Source organism: Coturnix japonica, chromosome 9 (assembly GCF_001577835.2).
Source record: "Coturnix japonica isolate 7356 chromosome 9, Coturnix japonica 2.1, whole genome shotgun sequence".
NCBI lineage: Eukaryota > Metazoa > Chordata > Aves > Galliformes > Phasianidae > Coturnix > Coturnix japonica.
Genome location: NC_029524.1, coordinates 6,837,252 through 6,857,113, shown reverse-complemented (window position 1 = coordinate 6,857,113; position 19,862 = coordinate 6,837,252). Strand labels below are relative to the sequence as shown.

At 44.4% G+C, this 19,862-nt stretch overlaps 1 protein-coding gene and 1 long non-coding RNA gene across 11 annotated transcripts; one reads left to right on the top strand and one right to left on the bottom strand.

Annotated features, from left to right (window-relative positions):
- Positions 1-1,402: 1,402 nt before the first annotated feature.
- AP1S3 (adaptor related protein complex 1 subunit sigma 3) lies at positions 1,403-19,188 on the top strand. 10 transcript variants are annotated; one of them, XM_015871326.1, is made up of 5 exons: positions 1,403-1,426; positions 15,418-15,596; positions 16,802-16,910; positions 17,706-17,843; positions 18,710-19,188. In XM_015871326.1, exons 1-5 carry the CDS (start codon positions 1,418-1,420, stop codon positions 18,743-18,745), a joined length of 471 nt encoding a protein of 156 aa, XP_015726812.1. In that variant the 5' UTR covers positions 1,403-1,417; the 3' UTR covers positions 18,746-19,188. The 10 variants fall into 10 exon arrangements, 6 of the variants coding, with proteins under 6 accessions (XP_015726812.1, XP_015726814.1, XP_015726810.1 ...); XR_001557110.1 differs by lacking the exon at positions 1,403-1,426 and adding an exon at positions 4,864-4,959 and having other exon boundaries at positions 15,418-15,598; XR_001557112.2 differs by lacking the exon at positions 1,403-1,426 and adding an exon at positions 5,058-5,074 and having other exon boundaries at positions 15,418-15,598.
- LOC116653831 lies at positions 2,627-4,726 on the bottom strand. The gene is made up of 2 exons (XR_004308329.1): positions 3,159-4,726; positions 2,627-2,980 (listed from the first exon to the last, which is right to left on the bottom strand). It is a non-coding gene; the product is annotated as an uncharacterized LOC116653831 (long non-coding RNA).
- Positions 19,189-19,862: the final 674 nt, after the last annotated feature.

Below are 19,862 nucleotides of genomic sequence, written 5' to 3'. Positions count from 1 at the left end.
CACCAGAAACAAGCAATCCGTTACTGATCTCTAGTCAGGAAAGCTTGTTTGTAGATCTCTGTGGACCATTGCATAATAGGTTATGAATAATACATCTGAACTCTGGATTGGTCAAGTATAAAATATTTGAGAACTGCAAATGAGGTCTTTGTAGTGAAAATTACAAAATACATGTATTGGTTTTGTAAGTGGGAATGCGTGGCTAAATACTTTCCATAGTCTTTATGTGATTTGCAACAATATAAGCTTTGGATATGCTGCGTGGCAAACCTAGCAATGATTTTTTGGTGTGGTGTTGACTTTACACAATGGGCAGATTGCATAATAAGCTGGGTTTGGGAAACACTGATTTTTTTTTTCTTTTAACATCGACCAGTTTTACGTTTGTGTGCTAGAATGAAACCTCTATAAGGCTTTTTTGTTTGGATAGACTTAAGTCCCAAGTTCTGAATGGCTTGGCTAACAGTGAAATCCCACCGTCAAACTCGTATAAAAATGATGAACTTCTGCCAGCTCAGTTTATTTAGATACTATTATTGATCATCAACTAAACTTCTTTTAGTGGGTTGATTCTTGCTTTTTGAGGCTTAACTTGCTCCTTGTATGATTGTAGCAATGTGTCACACAAATACTATGGGTTACCTTTTATCTACTCAAATAACTGACTTACTTAGTCTTGTTAATTTTGTTTAGAGGTCCTGGTATGCTAAGAATCATATTTTGTGTAAGACCTCCAGAGGCTTAGGATCTCTCAGCACTTACCCAGTCCAAAACCAGTTGAATTTATTTAGAAATACAGGTTAATTCTAGAATGCTTTGTCTGTGTTTTTAATGCTGCCTTTCCCTTCTTACTCTGAAATGCTTTAAGGCAAACGTTATGGAGGTGTACTCTTTCCTTTTGCCTGTTCACGAGGAAAGATAAAGAATAGGGTTAAAACTCCTCTTAACTTTGCTCTCATGGCTGCTTTTCAAGTTAAAATGGCTCCATGATCCTCACACATCTATACTGACCTTTCCTTTCTGAAGCCTGTTTTCCTTATGCTTTTGTCTAGTCTTAAGATCTATGTGTATCTATCTGTCAAAGGGCTTGAAAATATTCATGAACTGAAGTGCATCTTCTGATCAGGAGTGGGCACTGTTTGCCAAGGTTCCTTGACATAGTTGCTGCTACCCTATACCTATTTTTCTATTCTAGTCACTGTCTTTTGTCTTTTCTCTGTTCTCATTACGTTTCTCCTTCTTTCTCTCTTAGTTTGTGGCTCCTTCTCCAGGTTTCTTCTGCAGCAGCACGTCTCTGTTGGATTTTGGCTCCTTGAGATGAGTGACGTGAGCTCTTGAAGCATGACCAAGCTGCTTGCCTGAGCTTTCTGATGTATAAGAATGAGCTGGTCTTTCAGTGGTTGAATTAAGGCAGCAGATGTGGAAGGTGAGTATCTTTAGGAATTGACCTGTTACCTCATCCTCAGTTGTAAGGTTCCATCTTATTCAGCACTCACAGCAATGCAGCCATTCATCATTGCTCTTCTGTTTGCCACAGCCCTTGCAGGTTGGAAAAAGTATCATAAAAAACATTACCTCTCATACGTCCGACAGTGTGGTGTCTGTCCCAACACTGTGCTTTTCAGTGTTGGTGATCAGTAGAGAAGAACTGAGATCCATAGGATGACCCATAGAACTTAATGGGTTTGGAGAATGTCAGGATGTTTTCAGCAAGGGTAGAGAAATGAATGTTGGGGTGTTTTCTGTAAGGGTGGAAGAAATACTGCACATCTGATGGGTGTTTGTGGGATGCTCAGTTTAAAACTTGATCTCTCAGGCCTAATGTAAAATAAGGAAACGTGGCTGTTAAACTGTGTTCATTGTGGCCCTTTTGTGGAGAAGAAATGCTGGGGATATAACTATGCTTATAGGCAGTGAGTGATGTTTTAATCCCACTGCTGCTCCAGAACAGTGGTTCTCTTGTTTTGCTGTGTGAACATATCAGCTGAGCGCTGCTGATGCAGAGCATGGCATGGCTGTACCCACATTTTACAATTGGAGTGGAAAGAGGAAAAACATGAAAGAAACTGGAGGGAGTTGGAAAGGGTAAAAAATCAAATGGCAGCATGGTTAGAGCAAGCTAAGGCGCTCTAGCCTTTCAGTTAAGGGAATGTAAGGAAGGGAACTGTATCCAATAGCTGATAACTCAACTGAATGCAAGAGGGCTATAGTAACACTTTTTCTTTACAGCAGTAGAATTCTGGGTAGAGCTTTATTAATGCCTGTGTACGGCCTGTTCTCAGTTCTATACACTTGGGAAATAGGCTAAAATACTACTTGGTGCTCCTTAAGTTCTTGTGTACCCCTGTCACTTCACTGCAGGCTGTAACAAGTTGAGACTGCTATTTTTAACACTTTTCCTATTACCTTAAACTACTTAAATGGTGGAACTACATACTGAACACGTTATTTCTACTAGTAAAGTGCCACAATCTATGGCACGGATAAACAACTGTATATGTTCTTAAGGATATTAATGCTTTTTCTGCCATCAAGTTGTGGGAAATGCAAGTGAGGAAAAGGGCACATATGAAAAGCAGGGGAGAATTTTCTGGAAAAGTACAAACTCCTACTTAGAAACACAAGGAAGTGTTAAATTGCTTCTTTATTGATCCAAAGTGCAATTAAAAGCTGCCTCCTGCCGCTGAATTTAGATTGGGCTTTTAAATTGTTTCTTTCCTCTATGGATCTAGTAGCAAGTGGAAAAAAACCTTCACAGCGGGACTCCTGGAAAGTCACCAAGGAGTGTTCATCAGCCCCAACCTCTTGGTTCCCAAAGTGCTGCTTTACCTCAAATACTTTGTGGCTCTGTTTGCCTGCCAGGAGCTCAGTTTAGGTGCTGAAGAAATGGGGCAGTGGAGCGCGGTGCTGGAATCCATGTAAATGGGTTGTGTCGTGATTCACTGGTTGTAGCGCCCTATGTCAGCAAAGAGGCTTCTCCCTGCCATAAAAGAGTGTTTTGTTTCAGGGCTTCTGCGGGATTTTAGAAGGAAAGTAGAATGCTGCATTTCGTTCCCTAAGTAATACAAAGCGTGCAGCAGGTCTGGGAGTTCATCAGTTCAGAGCATCCGACTTTTTTAGCAGTTACCTATTTTCAAACAAATAACATTGAAACTCACCAAAACTTACATCTAGGAGGTACAAAATGCTTCATCAGCAGTTCTCTGCGTGCACGGGACTCTCTGAAGCCACTGTAACCTGATCGGAAGAGTTTCTGTTTGTGAACGTGATGGGCTGCTGGAAGAGTGGAATGCGGGCTGGGAGAATGCAGCACCCAGCGGCAATCAAATACCAGCACTGTTTGCCATCCTTAAAAGCCTCGTCAAAGGGCCTTAAGAAAGGAATATGGGCATTTTTCTCCAGGCAGAGACGGGAGCTGAAAGAGAAAAGCCTCAGAGTCTTTTGCTGCCTATTTGAGTTAGTGGAATACATTTGCATTTCTTTGCACGCTTTTGTGTTCAAATGAATTAACCGGGCCCAAAGGAAGAACCCCGAGGAGTCTGCGGTGTGGCATTTTTCTGGCCTGTGGCCATTCCAGCCCTGTGCCTCGGCTGGTTCCCCTGCTCCCGCTGCTGTGCAGCGCTGATAATGTCAGTAGTCGCTACTTTGGAAGTTTGAGGTATCTTTCTTAGCAAAACATTACACGAGCACGCTGGTGGGGAGGCAAGAGGGAGGGGAAGAATCCCAACTCTCTTCCAATTAGTCATTAAGTTGTCTTGAGTTCATAGGCCATTTTAGGATAGGTCTTTGCATAGGAAAGTAAGATTATTGGCAAAAGACTAAGCGAAAAAAGAATTACTGTCCGTCACTGGAGTAAACAACATAACTAGGTGAGAGATGGGCTGCTAAGAGAGTTAGTTGTTTAAACTTTTGGGGTTTGGGGGGTGGGAAATGAGCAGGGAAGAAATGTTCAGCCCTTGATTTCTAATTCATTTTGGAGATGAAAGTGTTGATACTTGCGGCCCCGGTACAGCTGCACTGTGGTGTCTGCGTTCTTGCATGTTAGGTAAAGCCAGCTGCAAGCGAATGTACCTGCCATAGCAGCTGGTTTTTTGGAGATCTTGGAGTTCCGCAGTGGTGCCTATAGACATTCTGGATCAGCAGCAGTGAAGAACATCTGGCTTCTGACTGCAGAGCTCTCTGTTGTTCTGCACAGGCCAAAGCAGGGAGGGCTGGTGGCTCAATGGGATAGAAGCACGATTCTGTGGTTGTGGGGAAACTAAACACTGACCTCCTGGGGAAGGCTGTATGGCTGCCTGTCAGCATGGCAGTTTTTGTATGGAGAAAACTGGGAATGTTTCTGACTCGTAGGACAGCCTCTGTTCTCCCACTGCTCTTGCAAACAAGTATTTCTAACCATGAATGATCTTCACCCCATTGCCGTTTCCACTGTGCAGATGCAATTGCTTTTGTCCAAGGGATGTTCCCCCTTTGCTGAAGCCAGAGGCTCTGAAAGGGATTCCCCGGTGTCAGCTGTAGGAATCCTTCAGATTTCCCTATTTTGCTGATGACTCGACAAGTCCAGCACTGTGTGCAGGAGAGAGCAGGGCTCTGCCTGTAGCACTGCGAACTGGATCCTGAATCCAGAGCTGTGTGTGTGGCTAGATACACACTGTGCATGGGGAAACCTTCTCTCCTGACTACAAACGTGGGAGTTCAACACTCTTCCCATGTTACGTTTTTGTGGTATCTTGCCCATGGATCAGTCTCTGAGTAAGAGCTTCAGCAGCCTCAGGCCCGGATTTAGAGCTTCTGACTGAAACGCTGAGCCTGTGGAAGTTGCGTATCCTTTTGGCACCTGCTACTTATCAGCAAATTCCTGCCAGAGGTTACAGGGATTTGCTGCTCGGCTGGTAGAGCTGTTCGCGTCCTGCTCTCTCAGGAGAGAGAGCTCAAGTTCGCAAAGCCCAGCCGTGTAAGGTATTTAAACAGGAGCTGGGAACGCTGGAGCGCTGAAGGTCGGTCCCGACCCGGCCGGGCGGAACCGTCCCATCCCGGGGCTCCCCGCCGGGTGTAGCGCCCGGGGCGGCGGCAGGTGCGGGAGGAGGCGCCGGGGAGTTTCCTTTCGGGGCATTGTGGGAAGGCACGATGCGGCCGGGGCCTCACCTGGCTGCGGGGCGGGCAGGCAGGGCTGAAGGCAGCCGGCATTCAGCCGGGCCGGGCCGGCTCCAGCCCGCAGCCGCGGCACCATGGTAAGTGCACGGCGGCTGGGGACGCACGGGGAGGTCGGCTGTGTGTCCGGCTGTGCCGTGCAGGGCAGCGGGCAGGGAGCGGAGAGCCGCGTACGGCTCGGTACTGGAGTGGAGCAAAGAAAGTTGGAGTTGCGAGTATCCGTGCAGGAATGAATGGCCCGAGGTGCTTTGAAGCGGAGGTAACGTGCGTTTGTGAACAGGTCGGTGGAGGGTTGTCCCAGCTCTTCTATGCAGCTTCCAGGAGAGCCTGAGCAAGGGCTGCACCTGTCCTGGGAGACAACGTTGTGTTTCTCCTTTTATTTCCTCCCTTCAGCCTGGGTCACGCTGACGGGCCTTTCGTAGCCGAGCAGGAAAATAGGGCTGCTCCGCAGGGACTTGGTTCAGTCTTCCTGTAACCCGAGGAGCCGAGGATCGAGGCAGCTCGGTGCGTCGGGTTTGGTTTCACGTGGGTTCTGCTGGAGCCCGAGCAGCAGCTTCCCGGGGCGGCACGTGGGGACGGGCTTCTTCCCTGCAGCCCGGACTGTGCTGCGGGCCGCTCGGCTGCATCCCCTATAGGAGCTCGCTGAGCCGTGGCGCTGCCAGGCGGGGCTGGAGTTGTTTGGTCAGGCTCAGAAGTAATCACGGTGCCAGCGTGTGTGCAGTTCGATGACCCCTGGTTTGGTGGGCTCTGAGCTGAGCTACAGCCACTCAGGTAGGGGGTAATTCACAGCAAAACATGTCTGTTTAACAGGGAACATGTGGATCTGGCTGCTATGTATGTAGTACGGATGTGCAGCTGGGGGTGAGGTGTTGGTCTCTGCTCGGGGTGGGCAGCCTTTGGGTTATGGGCATCCTGATAGTGCAGCCTGTTGGGTGGTTCATGCTGTTGGCAGAGGGTCTGGTGGTTGTTTGTTGGGGTCAGGAGAGGTTGTGTGGTTATTATCTTTTGTTAAACACGATGGCCAGTGTCCCTAGAATAATGGCTGGACAACCCAAGGAAGACTGTGGGCTTTGGAGCTAGTCAGCGATGCCCCGTAATTGAGAAACCATCTCGCAGTGATGATCAGGCCTGGGGCAGGTTCTGTGAGATGCCCGGAGCTCCTGCAGTGCACAGTTTGCCTGCTGTGCACATCTGTGCTCTCAATGACGGCAGTGCACCTGCACCGAGTCACAGTGCTTTCATCGCAGGCTGAATTTTGACGTGTGTCTCTATCCTCACAAACGCAGCTGTGTTGTTTTCTTTGCAGTGGTTTAGTCAGAATACACCTCCTCGTGTGTTAGTCTAATTTTGTGTGTTGGGAAGGATGTGCCTGCCGTTCAAATCTGCATGTAAAATCAGTGCAGTAATGAGTTTACAGATGGCAGTGCAATCTCCATACCGCACATCCCAATATATACACACACATATATGCTACCTTTCTGGTTACCTCTCGACACAGCTCTCTGTATCCATTTCCCTGGTGTAACGCTTATGTAAATAACCGGAGTTCATACTGTGCCCTTTAAGGTCAGTAAATATGGGAGGTGATTTCGGGGAAGCTGATCTCAGGCCTCTTCTCCCTGGTGCATGCACTAAACAAACGCCAGTTCTCAAAGCACTCACCATAGTCCCGAGGGAGTGGTGCTCACAATGGTGCTACTTATTAGCAGGTCTGTCTGCTGTTTGATGACTGTAATTTCGTAAAGTGAGTGTGTATTCTTATTCCTTTGCTGAGCTCGCAGCCCGAACGCTTGCTGGCATGGTTACAGCAGGCAGTGCTGTCAGCCTTACCCTGCCCTCCTGTTGTAGACCCGGTGCCGATGAAAGGGCGCTTTTGTCAGGGTACTCGTGCTTAAAATTCCTCTGCCTGTCCTCCAGGAAGGGTTGTTGTGTTGAGTTGCTCATCAGGAATTAAGGATTATTGAGTTACAGACTAAGAATAAACCTTATTCAGGCTCACAACTGAAGAACTTTTAGATAAAAGCTCTCCTTAGCTCAGTTTTTCCTGTTTAGCGTGAGGGGGTTGTGCTTGCCGCCAGTGTTAAATGCTTGGAGACTGGAATGGAAGGTACTCCTGCAAATGGTACTGTGTCTCAGCAGGGGGGGTTGTTGCCGTTGTTTGCTGTGCTGCAGATTTCCAGGCTGGTTTCAGGGGAGCTCATCAGACAAGCGTTGTGTCCTGCTGAGAATGGCTGCATTACTGCCCAGCTGCTGCCTTGTGACGTGCAGAACAAAGGATTTTTAGAATACAGACTGCTTTCTGCTCTCTGACATATGGGTGCAGCAGTGAAACTTGGCCGGAAGGGTTGCTGTCTCAACAGATCAGAAAGTGAAAGCCGGGATTGGACAGAGAAAATGATTTCTTTCCCCAGGGACACGTGTTGCTGCAATCTTTCATGCCCGTAAGTGTTGCAATACCACCATCCCACAGCCACCTCACCATTATCAGTATTATCAAGTTCTCTGTTTGCACAGCTCTGAGTGCAGAACTGGTGCCTGCAGAGTAAAAGGTTCTGCTTCCCTCCTGCTTCTTCTGCTCATCAGTACAGTGCAAAGCGTCAGTACCTGTTGGCATGACCTGAAGCCCTGGAGAAAGATCAATAGAAGCTCCTGGCAAACAGGAGGCCCTAAAGACATACTTGGCGTGCTTGGGAAGGAGTTGGCAGGTGGTGTTTCCATGTAGCAAGGCATATGATACTCGTCACAGATCTAGAAACCTGGCTGGAAGTGTTGGTTGAGGTGAGTGCAGGTGCTGACACCTGCCTGGTGTTTGTCAATGAACTCTCGTCTTTTCCGAATATTGACTTTCCCAATAGTCTCAGTGCCCTTGACTGCTAAAATAAACACAGGTCTGTAAAAGATATTTTTAGTGTTGTGCAGAACTTACTGTCAGTGATTTGAAGAAGAACGTGCTCTAAAACTTGCCTGTTCCACCCCCCCTCAGTGACACAACTGTGTATCACCTAGCAGAGGCAATGAACCTCACCTCTAGGAGTTTAACTTGGAAGGATGTGAAGGGCAGCAGATAAAAATAGATGGGAGAAGAAGAGAAAACCACAAATAAACAAATCTGGTTGTTGGAGGCAGTGTTACACGTAGTGTGTGTGGGGGGTAAAGTGTGATGTTTGTTTGTCATGCAGTGAACAATACGTATGGGAATGGGCAATGGTAATGGAGTAGCTTTCACTGGAGAAGATCCTAATGGATGGAGACTTGGAAGTTGATTCTGTAGGAGAAAGGACAGAAATGTATGAAATAATGAATGCTGTAAGGAATGCCTCCTAACAGACAAGTAAGGATACAATTTGTGAGGTTTCTAGATATTAAATGTAAAGAAAAGGGAGTATTTGTTTCATGCAGGTTGTCGCTGGCTGTTGCTGTGATCCTCTTTAGTTTTGGATCTTCTCTCTCATATACTCACTCATTACAGAGTATCACTTTTCTGGACTCACTGTCTTTGCAGTAATCGTGATTCACTCTCTAGAGTCTCTGGGTAGTATGCTTAGCAAATGGACCATGTGAAAATGTTTGAGCCTTTGCAGCTTTTCTGTATCTTTCCTCTAATCACTCAAGAATGTTGTGCTTTACAAACCATGCTGTGGATGTGCTGAAGGCGTCAGATTTATGCAAAAGTGCAGAATGATGGAGGTACAGAGGAAACCAATGGGCTGAGGAGGGCAGATAGAGCAGCTCTTGTTGCAGTGCTTGGAGGATTTATGCTTCAGCATTTGGCACGTACATCAGGCATTTATGCAAGCCAGTTGTATTCTTTGCAGCGATGCCTAAATTAAAATGATACTGCTGCTGTAAAAATAATTCTTTCTATATCACCCATGCACATCTACTAATTAAGCTTCCTTCCCATTTGTTTCCCTGCTGTCCTATTCCAGCAGGCTGTCATCTGCCTTTGCTTTGTGTGGAGCTCTCTTGAGCGGCCAGCCTTGGTTCTTTTTATATTTGCAGACATTGCAGTTTAAAGCAGCGTATGATCCAGTCGTGCACAAATGGTGTTTCATTTGCAAGTAGGAATATAGTATGTGGAGTCAGTGGGCTACAACTGGGAACTAAAATTTACATCGGTGTGTTTGAAGGCAAGAATGATGAGTCTTTCTGGCCGGACATGTATTTCTGGTCTAATGTGTCCTGGATTTATGCTTCTCAATGTGACAGATGTAACAGAGGGTGCTCTGTGCAGCAGTCTTTTTTCTTCCCTGGCTTACTGGGTTTGTGAAAGGTGTCTGTGCTATTTTCTATCCAGGCCTAAGGAGAAGAGAGAGGTCATTAAAAGCCTTCTGCAGCATCCAGTAAATGTGGTTGCCTTGCTGCTTGCAGATAGATTTGCTCAGAGGCCTGTGGTTTCTGTCCGCCAGTGCAGGGATTCCTGCATGGTCATCACCTTCTGCTTGGTCCCCTGAGGCACGCAATAGACATGAGGCACAAGGAAATAGGTAATGGAAAAGAGAGTGTCTGGGTTGTCTGCTCAGAGCTTTAGAAATGCCATGGGAGTGGCTGCATGACCTACAATGAAATGCTCAGACCTGAGGGCTCCCAGGCTGAGAAGCTGGAAGTCTCTGTGGAAGACTAAAGTAGAAGATGGAGCATGTCTCTACTGAAAATGCCTCTACCTGTTGTGTGCCCTGCTCCAGGACACAGCCTTCCTCCTTTGCTCCTGAGAGGTCAGAGGTAAGGGAAGAGCACTATGGTGTGCACAGCAGAGCTCTGCAAATAACTGATAAGACGGAGTGGAAATGGGAGTAACAGAGGCCGCACCTTTTGCCAGAGTCCAGTGGGTTAGATTTTAGCTGTGTTTCTTTACCAGGTGTTTGAGAACCAGACTGGGATTATTTATTTTTTTATTTTCTGTGCCTGTAAAACACATAGGGGCTGAGATGAATCATCTTGCAATGAAAGGAATTTGATCACCCCCGCAAACCACAGCCTTGGCACTGCCCTGCTTTCTGCTGAGTCGGGTCACTGGGGCAGTGCTCCCAGCAGCAGGTGAGGCCTCCTGCCCCATCTGCTCAGAGCATCTCACCCTCACCCAGGCTTTCTTGACCAGCAATGTGACTGCAGTTTATAACTGCTCTAATCACCATCACCCCTTCAGGGTTAGCAGGTTCTGTTGCTTTCAGGGCAAGCGCAAGCACTCCAATGCTTTGGGGTGAGATACTGCTTTGAACACTGTTTTCCCATCCTTGGTTTGGGTCAGGAGTGGTTTTGGCTCAGAGCTTGAGTTCAGCTACTCTGTTTCAGTTCTAGGTTTATTTAACTGGGATGAGGGCTCAGTTGGCTGGATCAGTACTACATGGAGTGCCTATCCTCTTGGTGCTGGCATGCTGGTTGGTTGAAACTCTTCAGTAATAAAATAGTGTTGACTACATCTTGAGAAGAATAAAATCAGTGTGTAAATATGGTCACGTGTGCCTGTAATGATCCGGCACAGGTTTTATTGCACGGACTTTGGATGTATTGTTTAGAGGAAATTGTGCAGAAATACTCCTAATGAAGATTAAGCTGGAAGGAGTTCTGTTCCTGCAGGGCAACAATGCACTGCTTGGGTATTCTTACATCGCTGCTTTCTTACTTGTTTTCCTTTTCCTACTTGCTTACATCAGAGAGACTTTGTGTTTTAAATGTTAAAGCTAAGATTGTGCAGTATTTAATGTGCAAGTGTTGGCTTCTGTGATACTGTGAATATAAGCTGTAGTAACAGTAACAAGGATTACATCCTTTCCTTGCATTCCACTACATGGCTTTGGCCTTAGGGTTAGGGTTGTGTTGCATTGTTGTGTGCTCACAGTAGCTATACGTTTTTCATGGACATTCATCCTTTATTAAAATAGACATTATAATGATAGCTTTGTTTTTGAATTTCAAGGTGCTTTGTAAAAAACCTGCACTAATAAGTAAAAGTCCGGGACGCCTATCTGTGTTGAGAAGGAAATTTTCATATCAGAGGTAGGAATGAAAGATCATAAAAGATGTGCAGAGTATGAACCCATCTAGACAAAAGCAATAAAGAGGAACAAAGAAGATAAAGCAGACTTCAAGGGAAGAAGTTAAAAGGGAGCTTTATGACAGAAAGTTGCTTTCTTTCAACCAGGTACAGCCGGTCAGTCTGGCTTTCCCCAGGCTGCCGTTAGTGGTGGTTGTCATATCAGCAGCCAAAGGTGTGGCTTTTTTTCATTCCATTACCCTTTCTTTTTGTGTGGTCTGTGAGCTTCTCTTCATTAGTGTCATATATCGCCTCCCCTGGCAACAGCAGCCTTAAATGTACAGGTTTTAAATGGAACTGAAGAGTTTGAGTTCTGCCAAGCCATCTGTTTTAGGATGGTAATTCCTAATTCACCATTACTAGTTGCTTGTTCAGGAGCTTTTCTGTTTGATAAAGGTGACTTTGATTAGGGAGAGCTCTTAGCTGAATGTGGAAAGGTGACAGCTGAAGCAGGATCTAAATGCTGTGCTGTTTGAGTAGTGGAGCTGCCTCACGGAGCAACTCCTTGCCAAAGCCAAACACCCAGCAGAGATGGGCCTGCCTTGCTTTGCAGCCTTCCAGCTCCTGCCTTCCCTCCCTGGCTACTTGTGGTCCTCCCACCATGGGACCTGGAGCAGTCAGGTGCAACAGGACAGGTTTTAAACCAGCTGGCAAATGCTGTCTGTAAGCTGCCTCATGGGAGGAGGAGAGCACTGTTAGCATGGGTTCTTCTTGCAGCTGGTTGAGTGAGATCCCTGCAGCACAGACCCCTTGAGCTCACTTTGCTGATTTTTTTCAGTAGCCTCGGAACTAAGTGTTGTGTGTTATCCTGACTAGTCTTGTAGATGAAAATAAAACAGAAGGCCTGTAACTTTTTGACCTGTTGTATAACATGGCTACAGCTGGCTCAGGGAAGGGAACAGTTCAGGTTTAGAAATCTGGTTCGAATCCTCAGTTATAAAAAAGAAGTGTCTGTTTTCTCCGGTCAGAAAACAATGGTCTGCAAATACAGCTTGCATCCTTTTGGCTACTTACAGACATTTAGGGAGCTCATTTGGCACCATGCAGTAAGTGGTTGGGTCTGATTTGGTAAAACAAGCTAATGAAATTACATTCAACTCCCAGACTGACGTCTGTCTCATCTGGACTCTGCATCTGAAGACAGCTGTTGCTCTGGGAGGAACTGCACATGTCATCCTGACCCACTCCAGAATGGACCTCAAAATGCTCTCTGGCACTGCCTGTGGGTCTGGTGGTTGTTGGTCATAGCCAGTATGGTATTGTCCAAAAGGAAACTAAGCACTCTGCTTTGGGGGTACTTGGTTTGAAACAGGTCTTTTGTCTTTGCTATCCTCCAGATCTAGAACTAAAATGTTGCAGGATAATCCACCTCTGTTACTAACTTGGCTGCTGAAAACCAACCCAAAGCTCCTTAATCAACATCCATCTTGTTAGTGGCACAGTGGAAAAGGAGGCATGTTTTCACAGTCAAAGAGCAAGAAACAGATGAGCTGTTAGATTAGTGTTTACACAGTACTTTACCATTTCCAGGTGTACTGATGCATCAGAATCTTTCCAGTGAGCTGTAATCAGCAGGGCTGTGAGATTGAAAAATGTGTTGTATCATGTCAGTGTGGCTGGGCAATTCGATGTTTACACTTAGAGGAATTAAGCCATTCAACCTCTTGAGAATGTAAGATTGCTTACCTTGAGAGTTCTCCAGATTGAATAGAGTTTAGAAGTTAGTAAAAGGCAGAGGAGTGAAAAGAGGCTTGGGGGGGTATGGGGGGGGGATGGGAAGACTATTTTTCCTTCTAAGTATCTGCAGTTTGGGTGTGCTATCTTTCTGCAGGCTGTGAAACTAGAGATAGAGTACAACAGAGGCTATTAGCTGTTTTCCAGCTGTAAATACTTCCATAAGAGTAAAATTGGTCTTCAGGGTTCGCAATTACATTTTGCATATGAAATAGGACATGGTATGGAAGACCCAAGACATGAGAGTTTCGAAGCTTGTTTATGAATCTTGATGCATTGGTGAGAGTCCGTAGATATTTCTGCTTTGCAAAGAACAGTAGCCCTAACTTTACTCATGAAAGAGTTGGTGAAACATCAGCTGCATCTGAAACAGTGCAGTTTTCAAAGTAATTTGAAATGTAGAGCAGCTCACTTTTCTGTGGGTAAAGCACAACATACTGAAGTATGTTAGTCAGGAGAAAATGGCAATAATACTGAATTCCATGGCCTATTGATAGTTACCCTTTTAAAGGCATAGGGCTGCTCTCTGGAAAGACATGTTCATTAATTACAGAATCTCTGATGTAAGGCCCATTAAGTCCGGCAGTTGAAACTAAACCTGAATACCCTTTAATTATCTTCCCCTTTTAAAGCACTCTAAGTAGGTATTTCTTCCTGAGGGTGTTCGAAACTTGTCTGAAACAGCATGACCTTGTTATGCTGAACACGCTGTCAGCTTTTTCTAGAAGTTCATTGTCTGAAGCCTTGCCTTTTCAGTCAAATATGATCACCCTCCCCCATCTGTTTCAACATATTTTGAGATTTGTTTATCAAATAGCTGCTACCTGTGCCTGATTGCTTTTAAATGGACACCTGCGGATTTGCTGCTCTTATCTTCAAAACCTATATTTTGCTTTTCAAAATGCACTCCCCTTTACAAAGGCTCTGGAGTGAATGTGCTGTGCAGCAAGCAAAAGAGTCTTTCATTCATTCAGCTTGTCTCTAGGCAAAGCGTATAGACAATAAGTACTGTCCCTTCATCTGCTGCAAAAGGGGTAACCCTGATAGCTGGAATATTACCATGTCAAAAAGCAGCTGGCAATACGATTGGAGAAAAGGAAGAGCATGGTGCTTTGATCTTCACTGTCATCAAGCCATGTGTATTGCCAGTAGCCTAATTGTTTTATGTAGCAAACACATCTGGAAATTATCGCAGTGTTCAACACGAGGCAGCTAGAAAATCCATGTAATTCTATCAAGCACATTAGTCTAATGATAATAAGAGCCGTATTTCCAATAGGAGATCCTGCCATGGGCAGAATCCATGCCAGCCCCAGGCTCCCTTCTGCTGGGAGTTTAGAAGCATTTCGGGTAAGGAAGAGGATGCTCCTGTGCTTCTTCCTCCTCCCAGTGCCAGCCATGCAGGTCTGGCTGCAGCTGGGCGAGCTTTCCAACTGGCCTGGCTGCAGTGCAATGGAGAGGAGTTGTGCCTATGGCTGGCGCAGGCAGAGCAGTTCATGTTCTTCTTTCTACCATCTCGTGCCCCGCTGGGTTCTGTTGTTTATCAGGGGACATCCTGTTGAGAGGAATGTCATCCTAAGATGGATTTCCTGTGCTCTTCAAGCCATTTCTGTGATGTGGGTAAATGACTTGCTGTGCTGCTTAAAAGACCTATCGTGGTCAGTTCTTTAATCAGCTTATAGAAGTATTTGGATTTAATTGGATTGATATGTTTCTCCCAGAAGGCTTTCCAGCATTTAAAATCTAGCACTTGTGTATCTCAGTAACGCTGCTGATGCAGAGTGTGCCAAAATCATGGATCAAGTCGTGTAAAATACCGACTGGCTTTGAAATCTGAAATTTCAGAACTATGCATGCAGTGCTTTTTGTAGTGTAATGCTGTAGGTTGCTGAGGTCTGTCTTGTGTCATCAGGCTCAGCCGTGCTTCAGAATCCAGGGATTTCTTTGGTAAGACGAAGTTGAACTCTATTCCCAAAGTAGCTGAATACCTTCTTCTGCTCCTAGTAGCCCCTTGTAGGAATGCGGTGATCAGTAAGTGCACTTAGCGCACTACCAGAACCTGTTGTTGGCTATCACTGCCAGGCAATATGTTCCCCTCTCATGCCACACTCTGTATCAGTGGTCTCCCTAGTCCTGCTGTATTGTTCATCTTCATCCCCTTTGCTAATGTGTAATCTTGCTGGAGGAAGAGCTGGGACCTTCTCACTATCACAAAGTGGTGATGTAGCAAAATATAAAGCTAAGTGACCAGTCATACATGGTAAAGAAGCGCGGTGGGAGAGGTTGTGCATGGAGGGGAGATTTGCCAGGGATGGCACAGGAGACAGAGGGGCAGGGGCCCAGCTTCCATGCTCAGCTTCCCTCAGTCCTCCCCATCAGAGGACAGTCAGAGACCTGTGCTGAGCCTGCGGGGTCCTGGCAGGCACAGAGATGCCTCCTGCACTGCCTGGGGCTGAGGCCATGCCCCAGCGTTAACCATGTCGCTTTGTTTGCTCTAGATACACTTTATACTGCTGTTCAGTCGACAGGGGAAATTAAGGCTTCAGAAATGGTATACGACACTACCTGAGAAAGAGAAGAAAAAGATCGTTCGAGAAATTGTTCAGATTGTTTTGTCTCGCAATCAAAAAACCAGTAGTTTTGTTGACTGGAAAGACCTCAAGCTTGTTTACAAAAGGTGTGAGTAATTTTACGGGAACATGTAATTACTATTCGTATAAATAATGTGCTACAAGTGGGAAAACAAAGGCTCGTTTTAGCACCTGGGGCTTGTTGGTTTTTGTTTTAAAGAGTAAGATGTTGGGAACCTGCCATTGTGAGTCTAACGGCACAGTGGCCTTGGTTAAATAAGTAGGGTAAATTGTGGGGGGGAAAAAAAATATTTGCACTATTTGTCAAATAAGACAAATGGACTAATGTAATGATTATTAGTGTTTGCAGTTCTATGAGGAGGCTTTTGACTTCGCTCCCCCTTGGCATTTTTTGGGGTGGTCTGCTGACTTGTGTTTGTTAGGCTTCATCAGACTCTGAGGAGGGGTACAAGGGGTGCAAGCAGAGTTCTGAGGCACTTTCAGCGCTTTGTCTAATGTTATCTTTGAAATATTTATGGGAAGTGTTAGTTGTCATTTCCTTTTCCAAACAAATCATTGGCTCCCACTTACACAGAGCTAAGCAATAATGACTTTTAGTTGTTGCAAAGAGGTAAGTAGTAAACAGAAGTAGTTTTAAGATGCAGCACACTGTACTAAGTGACGTCTCCCATTAAGCAAAGATGGCTTTTCTTGCACTGAAGAGTTGAATGCAGACGTCTGATCAGAGCTGCTCCAGCCACAGCACCGGAGAGTTGAAGTAGATTGTTAATCTCATCTCAGGTTGATTTAAATAGAAAGTTTTGGTGCAACTAACAAGATCGATTATGCTAACTCGTTTCTTGTTTTCTGGCTCCAAATGAAACACAGTCTGTCCTTTGATATCCAGCAGGCTTAGGGAGATGTAATACCTTCCATCTTCATTTTTTCACGCATTTTTATGTTGTTAATAAACAGCAGCAACTCATTCTATAGCTTAATGAACCCCTCTTACTGTAGTGCTATTGCAGCAGGTGAGGGAGACCTCTAAAGTACTAGTGACTTGCTGTTCATTTTCAGACCAGTGTTGTAGGTATTCTGCTTTGACAAGAGTTGGAATTTGCTTTTCTAGCTAAATTAATGATTTGTTTAAATTGTCAAATCTTCTTCAAGGCTCTCCAGGACACTGTGAGAATGAAAGAGAATGATTATTTTAGCAGCAAGGCAGTCATTAACTATCACTTGTGTAACTTCTAAGAGCAGAGCATTGAGCGTGTAGCTGCTCACTCTCATGTTTTTGCCTTTGCTTTCCCAGATATGCTAGTTTGTATTTCTGTTGTGCAATAGAAGACCAGGATAACGAGCTCCTGACACTAGAGGTCGTTCATCGATATGTCGAACTTCTGGACAGATACTTTGGAAATGTAAGTTTCACTCTGCAGCATGAATTGCATTTCTGTCTGACATGTAAACAGACATCAATAACTGCGTTGTTTTGTGTCTCAGCCTACACTGATTACCCCATACTCTCCACCAGTCCAGGGGGAAATTAATAATTCAAGTATTTCATAAAATAGTGCTGCAAATAACACAGAATCAATTTGACATCCTTTCTCCCAAAACAAAACTAATATTGATACCTTATATTCTTTTTTGGGAATAGAATTTAATGGGAAAGCTTGAGGAATAGCGTCTTTAAGAAATAACAAAACTGGTGATGGGATTTTAATTCTCCTTCCTCATGTCTTCAGTTATAAAAGCAGTGAATGTTTTTGAAATTGTCCCTACTACCTTAATTTGTCTCTTATCTAAATCACTGTGCCGTGACTCACATTCAAACTGTGTCAAAACAATGAAAAACACCAGTTGGTGACTGTAAGGTCACTGGGGCAGGGGGTTTGTCTTCCTCTGAATGTGTGTGAGCGTATGTAACCCATATTACATGTTCTGTAAAAGGCCTTTTGTAAGGCTCATGGGCTGGGACATCAGCTTTGTTCTCTGAAACACAGCGTGCAGGTGGTGCATTATATAAAACACAGTAAGTAGAATGTCCTTGCTATATGCAGAAGCTGCAATGAAATGCAGTACCCTTCACCTCGCTGCCTGCTACAAGAGTTCATATGCTGAATACTTTTGGCCATTTCAAAAATGTTTGGTCCAATGATGCTTAGGATGCTGTTAAAATAATTCAGATGTGGAATATTTTTTTCTTCTGGCAGGTGTGTGAGCTGGATATTATCTTTAATTTTGAAAAAGCTTATTTTATTCTTGATGAGTTTATAATTGGTGGAGAAGTACAAGACACTTCAAAGAGGTCTGCGGTGAAAGCCATAGAAGACTCTGACATGTTGCAGGAGGTAAGGCTGAAGGAGATTAAAGGCAAACTCTTTGTCTTCCTGTACCGTCTTTGTTGGACAGGAGTTTAAAATACAGCTAAGTACTACTGGTGCATAACTGGCCCAATAGGTCTGAAGTTCAATTTTAATAGTGTAACAGTGCAAGTAATGCAGCAGTTCAGTAAGCTTTAAGCTTTTCAGGATTCTTGCAATTTAAATGCTGTCATTTTGTGGAAATATATGATTAAATAACTTAGGCACACCATCATCTATGTAAGTCACCTAAGATTATATTTCATGCCTGGGTATGTATACATAAGTACAGAAAAATCTGTTCTGTTTCACTAATGCATTGGAAACAAATAGCCTACAATCAGTGTTTAAAATTGGAAAGAGTATATGCTGGAAAACTCCATTTTTATTCTTAAACACCTGCATGGCTTTTTTACGAGGCATAGAAAAGTAACATTCATTCAAAACCCTGCTGCAATTTTCTTCTGTAACATGTACTGTTGAGTTAGCAATTGCAGGAGCAATTGGATATGATGTGTTGGCTTCATTTTTCTGTGTACCGAAGGGAACAGCACACTGGTAGATCTAGCTGGGGAGTTTCCCAGCTTTTTTTAATTGGGCTGGCACTAGCATACAAAACCAGACAAGCTAGAAACAGTAACCAGCTAGACATGATGAGTTTAGCCACAGCTGTGGTATGTCATTGTTTGGACATCAGATTCTAAAAGGCTGTTAATGTTTTAAAAGTAGCATGATATCTACATTAAAGTGGTCTAATTACAACTGTCCTCAAGTAAGAAGAGGGCTTGGTTCAATGATTTTATATTACTCTGCTGCTCTATAATGTGTTGATTGTTTCTTCCTTTTTTCTCCAGACAGTGGAAGAGTACATGAACAAACCTGCTTTTTAATGTGAAAACTACCTGGAAAAAGAACTGCTGTACACACCTGCAAAATGCATTTGCTGAAATTGCTTCCCAATGTGCCAGAGAAAAACCCAAACCAATAACTAAAAGGGTTTGTTTGTATAATTGTCAAGATGAAGGTCAGCTAATGTAGCACAGGGTTTAACAATTCTGTATTTGCATTACTCTGTGTGCAAGTTTCTCAGAACTGTTTTTACCCTTGCTCTAGTTTCTCTTTTCCTTGCTGGACTGAACACTTGTTTTGTATCACATCTTTTAGCTACGGGTTTTGTCATCATGAAATGTTAATCTACCAGTACATGGAAGAGGTATTTCAACTAGTTTTGGTCCACTGCTGACTGTATGACTCTACTTTTGTACAAATGTCAATTATTTTGAATATAATGATTATTCTGCTGTAATAATAAGGTTTTTTTTTCTAAAAGACATATTGTTGTGGGCTCTGATTTAGTAAGTTTGTTTTGGAAAGATTATTTCTCTTTGGTCCACCCACCTTCTTCTAGTTGTGCTATCTTCCTTCTGTCTTCTGCTCCACTCTGCCAGTGGCAGTTCTCCAGCTGCTGTTAGAGCACAGTCTGCACTGCTGTTTGGTCCAGAAGACTGTTACAACTGGAGACAGACTATTTCCAGGTTTCTCAAATCCCTTTTACCACTGCAGATAGGTGGCCTGTTTCTGTTTTCCTGGATCCCTTGGACTTGGAGAAAGGCTACAGCCATTGGAAACATACAGCTTTGACAGCAGGAGATTTCCTGGAGAGGAGAAAAGTAGTTTTGGGGATCTGGGGGTCAAGGATCTCATGTATCTTTTGATTAGGTTTCCACCAGTGACCATCATTGTCCAGAGAGTTTTCCATTCCCCAACTCCTACACCTCACCTGAGAGGATGAACTGGCTTTCTAGTAGTTGAACGTGAGCTTTTCTTCTGAAGGCTGAACAATTTAATTTACCTCTTATAACTTCACAAGCTCCACAAATGGAAAATGAGTAAAATAGAGAAGAATTGGTTGGACTGTATGCTCTATTATGTGTTACAACACATTGGAGTTATAAAATGTTGTAAATGTGTATGCGGGGAACCAGGTGGGTAAACTTTCCTATCTTG

Coding starts and splice junctions, on each gene's coding strand:
- AP1S3 (XM_015871323.2), top strand. CDS start 7,882: ATGATACTCGTCACAGATCTAGAAACCTGGCTGGAAGTGTTGGTTGAG. Junction 16,911..17,705: donor TGGACAGATACTTTGGAAAT/GTAAGTTTCACT, acceptor TTCTTCTGGCAG/GTGTGTGAGCTGGATATTAT. Junction 17,844..18,709: donor ACTCTGACATGTTGCAGGAG/GTAAGGCTGAAG, acceptor TTTTTTCTCCAG/ACAGTGGAAGAGTACATGAA.